The sequence below is a fragment of the Haematobia irritans genome, chromosome 1 (assembly GCF_050003625.1).
Source record: "Haematobia irritans isolate KBUSLIRL chromosome 1, ASM5000362v1, whole genome shotgun sequence".
Taxonomy (NCBI): domain Eukaryota; kingdom Metazoa; phylum Arthropoda; class Insecta; order Diptera; family Muscidae; genus Haematobia; species Haematobia irritans.
The window spans coordinates 109,142,950-109,160,787 of NC_134397.1; the positions used below are offsets into that span (position 1 = coordinate 109,142,950).

The window sequence follows — 17,838 nt, forward strand, 5'->3', positions numbered from 1 at the left end:
CATGGCGGAATATCAAATAAATTATTTTTTCAATTTAATACTTTTCAAATTAATTTAAGTTTTAATTAAAATATATACTCTATGAAAATTTTTATTTAAGTAAATGTAACTATGTTACCTCCGAAATTACTTGGTAATTAGGAAGTTTTTGCTGGATATATTTAACAATTCTAAATTTTGTAAATGGGATGTGTATAGAAAATTTTAACATATTCGACTTTGCTTCCGTAGAATATTTATTGCAAAGACACCGCATCTTGTCTTAGAGGTAACCTTCAAGTTCAACTGAAACCCCCATTTTTGCTTAAAAAATATAATAACAAATTTAATGAGCTTTTCAATATTTGTATTAAAGAAAAACAAAGGCATCAAAAATAAGCTAAAATTCAATATATTTTAATATATTTTAAAAAATATTTTTTTTTTTGTTAATATATTAAAATTTCTATCCTTCAATCCAACTTTATTGTTTATGCTGAGGATTCTTTACTTTATTATCAGTTTATTGATTCCATTCCTGATAAAATAAAAATATTTTAGAGAAGAAAGTGGTCTTATGTTAAGGCTTTATATGCTTAAAACACAACACCCTTCATAGATAGACATGCCATTTTTTAATACAAGACGGCGGGTTCTTTACAAATAGTTTATTGATTATAATTTTAGGACGTGAATGTTGTTATTTATCTTTAACAGAGAGTCACCAATTGCAATTATGGGTATCCTATGTTGGTATAATTTAAGGAATTTTAAAGAGCAAATAAACTTCAGCCTCAGAATGGTGTGTTAAAATTATGTTAAAAATTACAGTTTTTTTAACAGTCGGCAGGTTCTTTTTAAACTAGTCCTAATCAGTTAGTTCAATAGTTACAATTTTATGGCGCGAAAGATTTTCTTCACATTAAGAAACATTTTACCTCACTTCAAAATCATTCTTCCTTACCATGTGGTAACCAATTTCTATGAAGAGTACCCTATATTTGATAAATAAATCATCAAAATAAAATATATATTAGAATCCCTAATTAAATCTCTTAGCAGTCTTACTGTGTCAATAAGAAAGTGCCCTCTTTCAACCAACTTGGAATTGTTTGTTAAAGTTTGACAAATTAAACACCAACATGGGCCAATTCCATTTTTTAAGTTCAGTCTTTACTGGCAACAAAAGTCACTCCACTAAAACTAACAACAATATGTCTGCGAAGTCATCAATGTATTTTCCATTTTCCGGCATGATGATTGTGTGAACATATTTCCGTATCCGCCCTTAAATACAACTTCAAAATAATGGACCATTTTCTCAACAATACACTTGCCACGTTTGTCCCCCCATACCCACAATCAACCCTCATCGACACCAAACCATACTCAATTTGGAGTAGCCAAGTCTTTTGATGTATGGTATGTCCATCACTGGGTTATAATCACGTCGCATAATTGACACTTTAGAAATTTTTTATCCAATTTTTGTTAACTACATTTCCTGAAAAGCTATGAATATATCAATGATTTTCATTAACAAGTAAATGTAAATTTATGCATGCATATGTACACTTGATATTTTAAACTTGAACTTTTAACAAAAATCGAAAGCCATGGAACTTCAGCATATAGGAAAATAAGAGGGTCATATGATAATGAGGGGTAAAAAATAAAGAAAGTAGTAAGAAAGTATTTAGTGGTAGTAAAGAAACATTTTTAGATATTTTAATTTCTTATTCACGAGAGTGTTCATACACACAAAGAAAATATAATCTAAAAATATCCCACAGGTTTTTGTGACCAGGGTAAAATACATGATGTAAAATATGTAACGTCAAGAGGGGCCCTTAGTCTCTGCTGCAGATCGTCTTAATATAAGAATCAGATTCTATTCAGATTCCGCCCATTCGTCTGTAACGAAATTCAAATTTATTACTTAATCGTGGTGAAATTTCGAATACGTCAATTTTCGTTAGCTTACATTTATATCCATGGTATACATAACCAATATACACTGAAAAACATCGGAGCAATATTAAATACAAATTTGATTGAAATTAAATCACCAATCGGCTTATATAGATCAATATTTCGGGTTACACATCATGTATGTATGAGCTACAACTAAAACCTGGTCATATTGTTCCAATGAAATAAAATTAATATTTGTGCAAAAAATTACGAGGTATATCTTGCGTACAACAAATATATGGACACGCCGATCGATTCGCAATCAGGGCTATATTGACTTCGAAATTGATTCCAATCTCATCCGAATATAGAAAAGGTGGTATCGACAAATGTGTAGGGCATAAAAATTTAACCACACTCCACATATTATCCTCGGTCCTCCTAGGCAGACCCTCAAATCATAGTGAAATAACAATAGATTTTTTCAAGGCCTATAAAATGGATATTTTCCATAAGAGCTGAACCTACTATTGCAATCCATTACTGTGGTATATTGCCAGTATCTCGCCATCGTCGTTAGTATGTGAAATTCCTGAGGAGGTGTAGCAGCTACCACTCGTCCATAATCACACGCCCAAACAATGTAGTCGAATGTCAACGTCACTTAGTAGACACTTTGTTGCGGTCTGTTGTGTTGTTTTTCTTCAGTATTTAAGCCCTATCGGAAGGCTGAAGAAGAATGAAATCGTTGTTCAAGCATATGCTGACAATGACAACTATCAGGATATTATGATTGTGATGACAATAACAATGAATATGGCTGCTCTGGTACTCGATACAATAAAATAGCACTCCACTTCAAACAGCACACACTCTCATCATTATCACCATTGCCAATCCTCATTATATCAACACATTTTTTCAAATGCGCCTAACCCTTCACAAACTGTCAAATGTACGAGATGCCAACAGCATTGTCAGCAAAAAAATTGTCCATATGTTTGTCTAAGATTTCGATCAATTTCTTTGTCTGGAATAAAAACCTAAAGACTAGCCCATTCATTGCAAGCTGTCTGCAAAGGCCAAGTAAATGTTTTAGACATTTGCACGAAGGCTTTTCTTTAATGGTTTATTCTTTAGACATAATAACGTAAATGGATATTTAGTACATCTCATACAAATTGAGTTCAAATGTAGTGAATAGTTTTTGTGGTCATCTTAATGTTAAGAACTATCTCTATGGCTCTATGTTGAAGCTATAGCAAAAGAAAAATGGATACCAAAAATTTCTAACAAAATGGTATTTTTATTATCGGATATATTACCCTTACTCACTGCTTATATTTACCGTTACAGCAAAAAATTGTAGAAAGGAAACCCCAGAATTGTATCCTTTTGCAATGTCCAAAAAAAAAGAAGTGTCATTTTCGAATTTCGAAAATTTGAAAGTTGTGCTGAATTGTGCTAGGTTTGTGCCGATTTGTGCTACAAATTTTTTTTTTTTAATTTTATCAAATAGTCAAGATATTTTGAAAAAACGTTTTTGAACAAAATTTTTACAAGATTCGCCATTTTGACAGTTGTGCTAGCCGAGTACATTATTGTGCCGTTTAAATAAAAATTCTATATCTTATAGTTTTCGAGAAATTCAGAAATTTCTAAAAATTCCCAGAATCACCATTTTCGAATTTCGAAAATTTTAATATTGTATTAAACCGTTATCGCCAAATTAAATTTATTTAATTAGCTGTTTTTTCTATTCCTAAGATTTGGATTAAACTAACAACTCCGTTTCTTTATTACATCATTACATTATTCTATTGAAATATGTGCATACTTTTAGGCGAATGCATGAATGAAATAACAAGAAGCATTTATTTATTCGCACAAATATTTCATCGCGTTAAAAAATATCAACTCACCAAAATTATCAAATAAGTTCACTTTAAAAAAGTCCAGCAAGAGGACCAAATATTTAAAAACTTTTCATAAATTAGGTATTATTTTTTGAAATGTTTTTTTTTTCTTGAAATATAGAATTAATTGTAAGAAAATAAAAAAATTGAATCATCTAATCTAATTTTTTGGAACAATACTTAATCTTTAAACTGTAGTTCCCCATATGCCTTGTCACAACAGTTTATTTCACCATGAAATTTAAACAAAATGTCTCCCTAAAAAGAATTGCCTTCGTTTTTATGCGGACATTTTCATTTAAGAATGAGTACACATTTTTCTTGACTTTTGCAATGATTATTCTTTTGTTAAAAGTTTTTGTTTGAATGTTTAGCATTCTTAATTCAAATAAAGTTGACATACAATGAAGATGGACTCGGGTAAACCAGATACACACTGATATAAATATTTGTGTGGGTGGCAAGTAATTTAAAAATATTTTGAAAATATATGTGTTTCTAGGTTAATATTGTTGCATAGGATCAAATATTAAACTTTAATATTACTAACAACAATTTATATTTATGTGTAATTAACAAAAATAATTTGTTTGAGTTTTTTTTCAATTATTTAAAAATATAATAATACGTTTTATACATAAGTATAGGTTAAGAGTTTTTTTTTCTATAAAATTTATTATTTAATATGAATTTTATTTAAAGTGTATAACGTAATTAATATTTAACACACACACACATATAAAATGAATGATAAATAGGCATACTTGTTTCTAAAGTTTTTTGCACCATAAATTGTTTTAATTTTTTATGATCTAACGTAATTTCCACCTTTTTAGTTTTAAGCTTTTATTTATTTAAGATTTTGTTTGTTGTACATTAAAATCGTTATAGAAAAATAAAAAAGAAGCAAGCACTTAATCAAGTCAAGTAAAATATAAATTTATTAATTTTAATTAAATACTTGCTATTGATTACATTTGAAAGAATTAGTGTAACGTATTTAATAAAAAATACGAGTGCAAAAAGCTTCTCCTATTATTACTTCATTTATTTGTGTGAACGTAGTAGTAGTAGTTGCAGTGGTTTTTTGCTCTTCATTAATTTTTGCCCACATCGTAATGGGAGCGCCTAACACTATGCTTTTGTTTATTGAACTAATCATGTTTACCCGTCGCTTGCTGTTATAGTGCCTGCTTCTTTCATTCAATAATCTTCTCCTCTATTCATATTTTTTTATGTAACATCCCATGATAATATGGGATAATTCCGTCCCCTTACGTTTTTGTTCAATGTTTTCATTTTTTTATACTACTCACCTTGTTATAAGCTCTCACTGTTGTTATATGTGTTTATTACTTACATTGTGTTTAACCCAGCGAAACTTTTGTTTTATATCTCTATCGGTTTTGTATTAATTCCTTATTATTTGTATTTACATATATTTAAAAAATGCAATTGGCAAATTGTCATTGTGTTTAATATTCTTCTGTTGTAATTTTTAATTTAATATTAGTTTATACAGAGTTTTAATATTTACAATATGAGAGAACATTCTACGACACCTCTCTTCTACATTCCAGCATTATTGTCATTTGTTTCATAAGTTTTATTTTATATAACCACAATCCCTATATATGTATATTGTATGCATAAATGTTATATTTATTAATTCATTAATTCTTATTAAAATAATCGCAATCCTTCATTAAACGAAAAAGAAACATTTGTTGAATAAAAAATAAATCACTTAACTCAAGCAACAAATCCGTTAACTCTTGTACAATATCACACCTGAATCATCAGTATGCTTATTCCATGGTTACGGTTTGGTGGAAATTAGTCATTTTTGGTATGAGGTTTTTCATTAAATGTAAGCTTAAGATACTGAAAACATGAAAGACATTGACTTCATTTCAGAATACATATTTCAAATACCTTGAATATTTTTAATGAAATTGTTCATTAAACATAGGATATTCGTCTTTGAAATAGGCTCACTTAGACTATTCAGTCCATTGTGATTCCACATTTAACTAAAAGTATCTATTACATATGGGTACTTCTAGTTTTAACCACTGAACCTTCACTATTATTTTCTTTTGTTGAACCAACCAGATTGTTCCAAAAACATTAACAGACTGCTTAAGTTAACGTTTTCCAGGTCCGCCAGTAATTTAAAGCTATATGCCCCTAAATTTCGCTTACGCCTTAAGGTGGGTATTAAGTTCGAGTTTATCCGCTAAAATCGCCATTTTTCACGATTACTTTTCTTAATTAATCCACCTTAAAGAATACAAACTTTTGTGAAAATTTACTTTGGGGTATTTCCCATCAAGTTATAATAAAATTTGCAACAAATATGTATAATTTTATGCCTTTTTTTACTGATTTAGTTTTCACTTTAGCGATTTTAGCGGCTAAACTCGAACTTAATACCCACCTTTACACAAAATGCAGGACACTCGCACAAGAGGTGTTTAATTGATTCCTTTCCTTCGCATCATTACAGCTCATTAGTAGTTATTATACTTCGCACCAATAGTTTTTGCAAATTCGCCTATCAGGCAGCGTCCCGTTATAGCAGATATCAGATGTGATATCTGACGTCTTGAGAACACTAGCATATCTAGTGTGCGGTTCAAGTTTAAATGGGGCCATATTTGCTTGGTGTTGTTACAACCCTTGCAATTCTCCCATCGAACGTTTGCCATCATGACAGCCTTCTTACGTAGTAAGAGCTTGCAGGTAGCCAAAGACATACCAACAGATTCTAGTTCCCCTGAAATATGTAAGGTAGTTCCTAGCCTTGCTAACTCATCTGCTTCGCTGTTCCCCGGTATGTTCCTATGGCCAGGCACCCATATTAGGTGAATATTGCACTGCTCAGCCATCTCATTGAGAGATTTGCGGCAGTCGATGGCCGTTTTCGAGTTAAGGAACACAGAGTCCAAGGATTTTATTGCAGGTTGACTGTCTGAGTATATATTAATGCCAAAATTTTTTGGAACATCACTTCTCAACCAATTCGCCACCTCTCTTATTGCTAATATTTCAGCCTGAATAACACTACAGTGATTAGGTAATCTTTTCGCTATTCGAAGTTCCAGATCTTTAGAATATACTCCGAAACCCACTTGTCCATCCAATTTGGAGCCATCAGTGTAGAAATCTATATATCTTTTATTCCCCGGGGTCTGTGTACACCACGCCTCACTGTTGGGAATTAGAGTTTCAAACTTTTTGTCGAAAAGTGGTTTCGCCAGAGTGTAATTCACTACGTTACGTACATCTGGCATTATTTTGAGGACCGAACTGTGACCGTACATTTTTTCCGAGCACAGCGATAGCTCGCGCAACCTCACAGCCGTTGTTGTCGCAGACTGTTTGGCCAAAATGTCTAAAGGCAATAGATGCAGCATGACATTAAGGGAATCTGTTCCTGTCTTACTGAATGCGCCTGAGATACACAAGCACGCCATACGCTGAAATTTATCTAAACCTGTCGGTTACTGAAGTGCCGGCCACCAGACTAAAACACCATATAGCATTATAGGTCTAACCACTGCCGTGTATAGCCAATACACAATTTTCGGTTTTAATCTCCACTTTTTTCCTATTGCCTTTTTGCACGAGTACAAAGCTATCGTGGCTTTTCTCGTTCTTTCTTTAATATTAACATTAAAGTTCAGCTTCCTGTCCAGAATAACACCAAGGTATTTTGCACACTCACCAAAGGGAATTTCAATACCCCTAAGGATATGGGCTTAACCGTGGGAGTTTTGCGATCTTTGCAGTACATGACTAATTCTGTCTTTGCGGGATTTACTCCAAGACCATTCTCTTTCGCCCATTTCTCAGTTATCCGGAGGGCTCTCTGTATAACATCTGTGATTGTGGAAGGGAATTTTCCCCTGACTGCTAGAGCCACATCGTCTGCGTATGCCACTACTTTTATCCTTTCTTTATCTAGGGAATCCAGAAGGTTGTTTATAGCAACATTCCAAAAAATAGGTGATAGAACTCCTCCTTGGGGAGTGCCTCTGTTCACATACCTTTGTATGTTTGCTTGTCCCAGTGTGGCCGAAATACGTCTCCTCATTCGCAGTTCGTCTAGCAGCCTAAGTATACCCGGATCAACATTCAGAGTTGCCAGTCCATTTAATATCGAGCTCGGATGGACGTTATTGAATGCCACCTCGATGTCTAGAAACGCCACGATTGTGTATTCATTGACAGATAGTGAGGTTTCAATAAAGCTGACTAGTTCATGCAAAGCGGTCTCAGTAGACCTGCCCTTCGAGTATGCATGCTGTCGTTTCGAGAGCAAACTTGAATCGACGCTAGTTCTAAGATAAATGTCTATCATCCTCTCCAGAGTCTTAAGTAGGAATGAGGATAAGCTGATTGGTCGGAAATCCTTCGCACTCGAGTGAGAGGCTTTTCCCGCTTTCGGTATGAAAACGACTTTTGTTTCCCTCCACTTTTCTGGAATATATACTAAGTTTATACATCCTTTATATATCACCGTCAACCAGGGGATAATTCTTTCAGTCACTGCTTATAACTCCGCCAGAGTAATTCCATCAGGTCCGGGGGATTTGAATGGCCCAAAGCTGTTTAGCGTCCATTTTATTCTAGATTCCGATACAATTCCCTCGATAGGAAATGACCGCTGAGCCACTGTGGCACCGCCAGAACATGGTTCAACCGTCTGATTTCCAGGAATATGTGTGTCCAATAGTACCTCCAGCGTCTACCCACTGGACGTTGTCCAATTGCCCTCCGATGTTTTAATGAAACCTGGAGCGGAGTTAGTGGATGCTAGTACCTTCCATAGTCTGGAAGCCTCGGACGTATTCTCAATACTGCTGCAGTAAACATTCCAAAAGTTATGCTGAGCCTTTCTCAGTTCTCGCTTGTATCCTCTCAGATTCTTCTTGTTAACGTCCCAATCCTCAGGAGCTCTGGTGGACTTTGCTTTGTTAAAGGGCTGCCTGCAGGATTTCCTCATATTACTTAACTCCGTAGACCACCATGGTGGTCGATTTTTCCCCCTTGGCATCCCTCTAGGGCATGCAGCTTTCAGTGAGATGTTGAAGATCTTAGTAATTCTCTTCACTGCGTGTTCGATATTTTGCACAGTGCTCATATTTGTCTCTGGTATTTCCGGTATAATCATATCGAACGATTCCCTATACCTATTCCAATCAGCTTTCCTAACATTTGGCGGAAATATGGTCTTTGAAGTACGAACAGCCAATCTGATGTAAACTGATGTAGCGATGATCTGAGAAGCTATGTTCCCTCAAAACTTGCCACTCAGATATCTTATCATTCAGTTCCGGAGAGGCCAATGTGACGTCCAACACCTCTTGCCTGTTTTTGGTGACGAAGGTTGGCGCATCTCCCTTATTGCAAGCTACCAGGTTAGTACGCAAAATAAACTCTATTAGCGACTCTCCCCTTGCATTAGTATCACTACTTCCCCAAATACTATGATGTGCATTTGCATCGCATCCCATAATGAGTTTTGTCTTTGTTTTCAGTGACTCCTCAACCAAGGTCTTAACGGCACATGGAGGCATCTCCCTATCATGTCCCATGGCTTTTTTGGCTTTTTTGCATTTGTTTTTTTTTTTTATAGAAAGAATTAAATTTCAAAGACGCGTATCCAAGATTTAATGAGTAAAAACAACCAAATAAGTAACCTTTAGAATATACAATAAAATAGTTCTATTTGAAGAATGACTTTACAAATAGAACTAATAATTGGAATCAGTCCAATAAAAAAGAATGACCAGACTCCGACATTTAGAGAGGCATTTCCATTTTTCTCCAACACCAGAAAGTGTGGAGCCTAATTAAAAAAGTGTGGAACCTAAATTAAAAAATATTTTCGCTCTGTATATTGAAATTTTTTTCCATTGCATCACACAGATTTTCCTAATGCAACTTCTAATACATATATTACAAAGGACTACGGCAGACGATTGAGGACCTCATTTTGTACTTGGCATCACTGTCCCTATGCTCAATAACAAGGACATAAAAGCTAAGGCTTCCTTGCTGAAAAATGTATGATGTCTATACATTATGTGCATAGCTTTTGTGTCGTTGATGAAAAAAGTCATATGATAACATTTATTATGGGCCTCAAATGTAATAGGGTGGAATATAATAATGGCTAAAAGAAGATTTTGGCTTTTGATTTTATTATTAATTTGGAATACACAAGTTATTCTTTTTAATGAAGACATTTCAAAAAAGACTTGTATGTCTATGCCATCTGTATTTCAAATCTATTATAAAGTTTTTTGTTTTTGTTTTCAAAAATGTGGATTTTTACATTTTTGGACAGAGAAATCATTTTTCTTGATATATATTATATGCACAGAAAAAGTACACTGAAAAAAATATTGTCGTGAGGTCAAAGATTTCATGTCTTTAAAATACGAATACAAATTTTGATTAGCATAGAAGACGCATTTCTTTAAAATAAAGTTATTTTCCTTGTCCAAAAGTCGATAAACTTTTCAATGAAGTCGTATTGTCCTTATAATTAAGTGATTTGACTTAAAAATGGGTATCTTAACATGAAAGAAAAAAATTATAGGCTAAGGTCAACTTGACTTTAATAATTCAGAAAAATTCTTTAAATTTAATGAAATTGTCTTTAAATTTGTTGTCTTTTTGCATCTTGACTACAAAGCAAAAAATCGTTCAAATATAGGACATGTTTTTCAAAACTTTATTTTAAAGAAGTTTTTTACTTCAAACATAGCATAATTTCTACTGGAAGACGAGTCCTAATTTGGAAAATAAAGTTGCCGTTAACTCGTTTTTAAAGGACTTTGATAGCATATGAAGAAAAAAGCTGAGAAAGCGAAAAATTAAATTTTGCTTCCTAGAGCAAGTACACAAAACCTAAATTTAAAAGAGAATTGTGTCTTAAAAGTATCCTTACTTGTATTCTCCGCTTCTTTGGCTCGGAATCAATACCAAATTTTTTAAAGTAAAGATAAAATCATTGGAACCGAGTATGCTTTTTTTTCAGTGTTGATCTCGATCTTATATAATACGTTTTCAACTGTTTGTTGTACCTTGGACCCAAAGAACAATTACTTTCCTGCGGAACGAAATTTTAAGTAAACGTAATTCTGCTTTCAGATAAATGATATTCTTTAAGTGAAAATAAATCTGAATTTATGGCAAATGTTTCAACAATTGGCTCTAATGTGTTTTCCTGGCTCGTTTGAAATACGAATGAATATTTTCGTGTGAAATAGGGGAACAGGGCATAAATTCAATTGTTTTTATGAAATTCCATAGCCATCCCATTAATCCTTCTTGCCCATGCAAATTTTGCATATACCTTAATATCTCCCATATGCAAAATATAGAAGCAAATATACATTAGAGCAAGCCATCTATAGAAATGAACAACTCATGACATCCTGCGACATCAAATAAATACAATCAGACATACATATCGTTGGCAGAAATGCAAAAGAACGTAACTACTAGAGGTCTGCACAATTCCATTTGTAAATGCAGAGTACACGTGTACTTGCTACATGAGTACATCTATTTGAGAGAGTCGCACAATAATTGGTACACATTTTGATGAACACCAAAAGCCACGAGTAACTTCTTGTTGCTACTCTGATGTCTTCACTACCAACAAACACATATTACGCTTTCTCTCTTATTGAAGTGTACTCAGAGTGATCACATCGAGTATGTTGCGAGAACAAAACTTCATAGAGTACTCCATGTACCATGTGCAGTTTCAGAAATACAAAAAAAGCAGTTACTCTCCAAAATATATGTTTTCGATTTGTTATAAAGAACGGCAAACGTTAAGGTAAGTGTGTGACATACATAAATATATGAAATATGTGACATACATACATATTTATGATTAATAATAATGGAAAGTTTTGCTTCGCACATAACTGAGAAATACTTGTGGTACCAGGTGAAGTGAAGAGAATCCATGTTGTACTTTTTCTCAAGTACTTACATTTGTATTGTTCCTTTTTTCGGAACACATATTGTTTCGGATAAGTACATGGTGGTATTTGACAAGCAAGTGTTCTCTTCACTTCACTACTTGAGCTCTGAGAGAAAGACAGTGTATGTACTATATTCGACAGCGAATTGCATACATGTAGTGAAAAGTTATTCGATCCAGACCTCTAGTAACTACAATTTTCATTTTTTACAGGAGAAGGTAAAAACGTTATAAAATCTGCAAAAATAATGTTTACGTAACCATTTTTTTAAATACTGATTAAAACACTCCGACTTTATTTTTGATCGTAGCAAACTAAAAGGTTGTGAGACCATGGCTGATGATAAAACACCCCAAATGCAGTCAAAAAAACATTTTTTTGGATTTTTGTTAGTTACGTTCTTTTGCATTTCTGCTAACGATATGTAGAATATAATCACTACAGACATGTTCATTGTATAACATTCCAGTGCTATAGCTCTAATTTTCTTATAACACAACAAAAAACACTAACAAGGATGTCAACAGGTAAGTGAATTGTAAATGACCTAAATTATACGGAGATAGTATATAGAAGGGGTATTACTGTCACCTATAGTATGTAACTCTATGGGTCTCTCTCTGTATATTATATACATTTTATCTTCTATGTGAATTTTACTCTACTATGTGTGGTTCATTGTTTGGGGAATGTCGGTGGTATATGTGTGATAACATCATCTATCTATAGCCAAAGGATGATGAACTCTTATTGTAAATGAACTAAAATAGTCAAATGTAATAGATAGTAGCCTATAACATAGCCCGAATGGAATGTATTTGTGTATAGTAAAAGTTTATACCTTATTCGTAATAGATCCTTCATAAGTTTGTGTTATGCCGTAGTAAACCTATTTTACCCAGTTATCCCAATTTTGCATTGATCCCAATCTCTAGATAAATAACCCAGTACTCCCTATGAATATTTTCTTTTACTAATTTTAGTGTTTTACATATTTACCTCGATGTATTGTAAATTTGGTGTAAATGCTATTTTTATTCTATGTGGTTAAGGGTATTTTCTTTATATTGTGTCTTAAAGGCTCTCTAATTTTATTTCTTAATCCCGTAATAACGCTTGACTAATTTCTCTCATTTTCTTTTCGTCCATCGTTTAGGTTATCAACATTTATATAAACATCCAGATGAAGTGCATTCCATCATACAGCCTTACTATAAGACTCTAAGTCAAAGTCAGAATCCAGTGGCGCCAACATTCCAGCGTAATACGCCTCTATATTGGACTTTGCAAAATCGCCGGCCGGTTAAACCGCAGGCACCAACCAATGCTCTAAGTCGAGATGATTTATATGCCACGCCTTTGAAACGGTCGGAAAGATTGGTCTTGGCCCTACAACGTCAACAGCAGACAAATGCCCAAATTTCAACGGTAAATGCCAGTCATTCGTCTTCGCCCAATGCTAACCGTAATCGAAATAGCTTCTTGACCTCAACACCCATAAGGAATTCAGACTCAAATTTGCCAGGGGATAATATACCCGCCAAACAGCGTCTGAGAAATTGGGATGACAACTCACCCGAACGCTTAAACACGTGTGCTGATCGTATAGGCCAGAGTAAGACGAGTCTAATGGATTTCAAACGTCTACTCTTGGCCAAATCGGCCAAAACCAGTACAGTGCCCAAGAAAGTCTCTGCAGTGGAATTGTTAAAGAAAAACAATCTTTCGCAACAGTCACAGCACCAGCAACTTTTGTCTCCCCACAAAGCATCCGGCTCCAATCCCATTAATATTGTTAGCAATAGTCCAGCCAACTCCCAATTAAATTCGTCGATGAAACTTTTAGATTTAAGTGGTTCTCCCAAAACGTTTGCCAACCGACGGATGTTGCGTCAGGGACAATTTGGTTCACCCTCTAAAACCTTTGCGCCAAAAATGAAAAATGTACGCTCCAATTCGCTACAACGGACTGATGTTATGTCTACAACTATACCGGAGGTCAACAGTGAAGAGGATCACTCAAATAGTTCCCTAAATAATTCGAAAAAATCCGAAGAGGAAAATTTTATAGATCGTGAGAGTTTCAATTTAAAACGGAACATATTTCTACAGGCCGAGGAGAACAATTTTATGCGCAGTGAATTAAGATCCAGTTTCGGACGTGGAAGCAATAATGGCAAGGGTGAAATAAAACAGCCCATAATAAGCAAAGTGGAGCCCATCATGAAGTCCCTGGTCGATTCTAGCAATGTGGCAGGAATGTCCCCTAATAGTATATCTAGCTTGACCTCCATGATGAGCAATGTTAATGTGAATGAAGCAGTAAATAGTGGAGGCGACTCTACAGTTGCCGTTTCCTTGGCCAATATGGCTTTAGAGACCGCTTTATAAAGAGGCGGGATGGCCATGCCATATGCTTAGCCATCAATCTGCACTACATCAAACCTATGTCTGCCAATTATAGAAGAAATACCAGAACTATTGCATTTATTTATTGGAATTTGAAAACAAACAAAAATATTCATCAAAGCAATCAAATCATATTAAAAGAAACTTAATTACGTATATAGTTAGTTAGCTTTTTTCTTGAGTTATATTCAAAATTATACGAGTATAGGAAAAAATAAAAGGTCTTTTTATTATTGTGTACTTCACCATGCCATAACAATGAACTTAAAAATAAGAAAAATCTCTTGAAGTTTTGGTGTTTTAAATTCCCCAAAACTGTAAATTCTTTTTATTTTATAAATATATTTATTTTTTTTTTATACATATAGATATATTTTGAAACATAAATTTGAATAGAGCAGCTATTTATTGAAATTGTTTAGATTTAGACTTAAGATTTTGTTTTTTAGTCTTCTTTTCCTCTATCCCCTTTTTGCCTTTGTACAAATCGTAAGTTATGTTTAAGTCTAGAAGTCCTCTATGAAAAATTTGACTATTTTAATATAAATTATTCTAAATTATTATAGTTTTTCATTGGCATCTACAATTATGAATAATCATTAAGAATGCCAACGTGTATTTTTATTGTCATATTTACAAATCATGTTCTAATTTATCTTTATTATTATAATAACTTAACAATTTTCTGCAAGATAAATATAGCCCCCCCCCCCATATTTACTTATTTATTTGTTTAACATAAATGAACACAAACCCATTAAGCAATCCAACCAACCAGTTGGTATTTGCTTAGCAGTTAGTTCTTTTGCAATTATTTTTTAATTAGAATTTCATTTAGCATATAATTTCTAAATATTAAACAAGAACAAGCATACAAACAAATCGAGAATCAAATAAACGAATTGAAAAATTAAAACAAAATGTGGTATTTTTGGTATTACGACTAACTATAGGTAAATAACATAATGGCGAACATGAAAATCATAATGTCGGGATAGCTGACACAAAGAAAGTGCTATCAATTAACCCAACTAAATATTTTTGATGTGAACATATTTTTATTGACTCAAATGACAAAAAAGTGTGGTTCTGTAATGAGAAAAAAAGTCGACTACACCCAAAGAAAGAAACAGCAAAAAGTCTGCTGAAAAAGGGACATCAGTCACTGTTTGCTGAAATAGCAAACATTTTCTGCTATTTTTTAAGTTCGATTACACTAAAACATGTTTTATTTTGGCTAAAACAAATAAAAATGTCAACTTAGGAGCTATCCTAACATAATTAAAACAATATTTTATGAATATCTATAGTATTTCACCAAAAATCTGAATATTTATAATAGCAAAATTCATAATAGCAAACAAAATGTTTGCTGATCGTAAATATTTAGGAGCTTGTAAGTATATTACAGCGCAAAAATATACCAAAAACTACTTTTGGTTCTTAACTATGCTTTGGGGAAAAATGTATAACCTAAATATTTTATAAATTGTTGTTTATTAGGCCCTGAAGTACAAAAATATAACAGCAGACATCGACTGCTGTTTTTAGCAGACTTTTTTCCTATGAGTGTAGGGATTGCAATCAGACAAAAAGTAGAATTTCGAAATTTTTCAAAATTTAACTTTTCCGAGTTTTCGATTGTTATACCCTGAAAACGGCGTATTATAAGTTAGTGCATATGTTTGCAACATCCAGAAGGAGACGATATAGACAATAATGCTCAGGGTACCCCTGAGCCGATATAGCCATGTTTTCTGAATACATTTTTGTGATCAAAATCTAGGTGGCAGTTTTAGTCTAACCGACTTCAAATTTGGCAAGTGTATGTATGTGATTAAAGATATAGTTCGCACGATTTATGGCCGCTGTAGGGCAAAGTTTCACTCTGATTTTCTTGAATTTTGCACAGAACTAAACTTGTGCCAAATTTGGTCAAAATCGGTTCAGATATAGATGTGGTCAGAAACTGTCAGGATTTATGCTTTTATTGGTGTTCCCTTCACGCCTAATAGCATTCTATCTCAGTGGCAGATCGCAATATGTTCAGGTTGGTCGGAGCAGATCAATGACACTGCCAGTTTTACAAGGTGTTCCACAAGGTTCTATCTTAGGGCCTTTACTATTGCTATCAATCACTGATATCAATCACTGATAAGTATGAATTGAGGCGGCTGCACTTGCCTGATCTTAGTTGGGCCAAAACTACCCTTGTCTGCCGTGAGAGGTCTCTCTCCTCCGGTGCAATGGGCGGCGGTCGGACTCCGAGAAAAGGATTAACCTTGTAGCTTCTCACCGCTTCAGCTACAGTATCCTCATGAATCCTGTTCAGACCTGTCTGGTATGCTGCCTGATCTAGAGGCTCTCTTTTGTAACGCTGGATCTCTGGCTCTAGAAGGTGAAGATCAACCCTTACATTCCTGGGTGGAGGTTGTCTATCCACAAGATGGTGATTCGGATGATAATTTCGATGGCAACCCAAGAGGTACTGCTTTGACAACATGTAGTTGTGTCGACGCACTGGGATGATCTTGGTCTCCGCGTAAAAGTGTTCCAGAGGTGTACTGCGGAGACATCCTGTTGCGATTCTAAGGGCAGCGTTCTGACAGGTCTGTATGTTATTCCACTGCGTATCGCTCGTTTGAGGTGTCCACACTGGCGCTGAATAGTTTACCACTGACCGGCCAATTGCCTTATATGTAGTTAACAAGGTGTCTTTGTCCGCACCCCAAGTGCTGCCGGCAAGCGACTTGAGGACCTTGTTTCTACCGCGGAGCTTATCACAAATTGCAGTGGCATGGGCGGACGACTTATAAAGGCTGTCGAATGTGACCCCGAGAATCTTGGGGTAATTTGTTGTCGGAATTGTTTCGCCATCGACTCTGACATTCAACTGCATGCGTACTTCCGCCGTCCATGTAGTGAAAAGTTTGGCTGAGGATTTGGTGGGAGATACCCTCAAATTTCTTGCAGTGAAATAACCGGTAAGATCAGCGAGGTAGACATTTAATCGATCGCAAATGTCATCAACAATGGGCCCGGATGCCATGATTGTGCAATCGACACAATCTCGACGCCGTCAGGAGGGGGTGGAATCGAGGACAGGTAGAGGTTAAACAGTGCCGGAGATATCACCCCGCCCTGGGGAACTCCCTGTTTAAATCTACGCATCTCTTCGGATCAGTCACAGTCACGTCGCCAAAGGTGACTGAAATCCCATCATCCCTTGTAGCGGGGTTCGAGAGGGCTCTCACTGTTGACCACAATTTACCAGTCCCTGTGCCTAAGTTACATTGCTTCAGGTGCTCTAACCAAGTGTTCCTCTTGTGCTCGTCGACTATCTTACTAATCTCTAGATTTAGTTCTCTGATTCTAGGATTAGCATGGTTAGCACGACGGCATTCATCACGCTCGTCTGCGAGTCCCGCCGCTTCGGCTGGGAAGTTGGGCCTCACTTGGGCAATTCGACCAGCGGGTATGAAGCGAGCGGCTGCTGCGTTGATGATGTCCCGGAACGCCCTCTGGGCAACATGAACATGAGAGGGGGACGAGAGCTCACTGAAGCGGCGATCGGTGTATTCTCTGAAGCCTTCCCAGTTGGCTTT

The 17,838-nt window shown here is 34.9% G+C and overlaps 1 protein-coding gene across 1 annotated transcript in view; it reads left to right on the forward strand.

The window, feature by feature from the left end:
• The window catches only part of gukh (NHS actin remodeling regulator GUK-holder), a gene marked incomplete in the record, with an annotated part of 172,588 nt that extends 157,434 nt beyond the window's left edge, over nucleotides 1-15,154 (forward strand). Inside the window, 1 exon segment of the mRNA XM_075291400.1 lies at nucleotides 12,981-15,154. Coding sequence (XP_075147515.1) covers nucleotides 12,981-14,215 — 1,235 coding nt within the window.
• Between the last annotated feature and the right edge of the window lie 2,684 nt (nucleotides 15,155-17,838).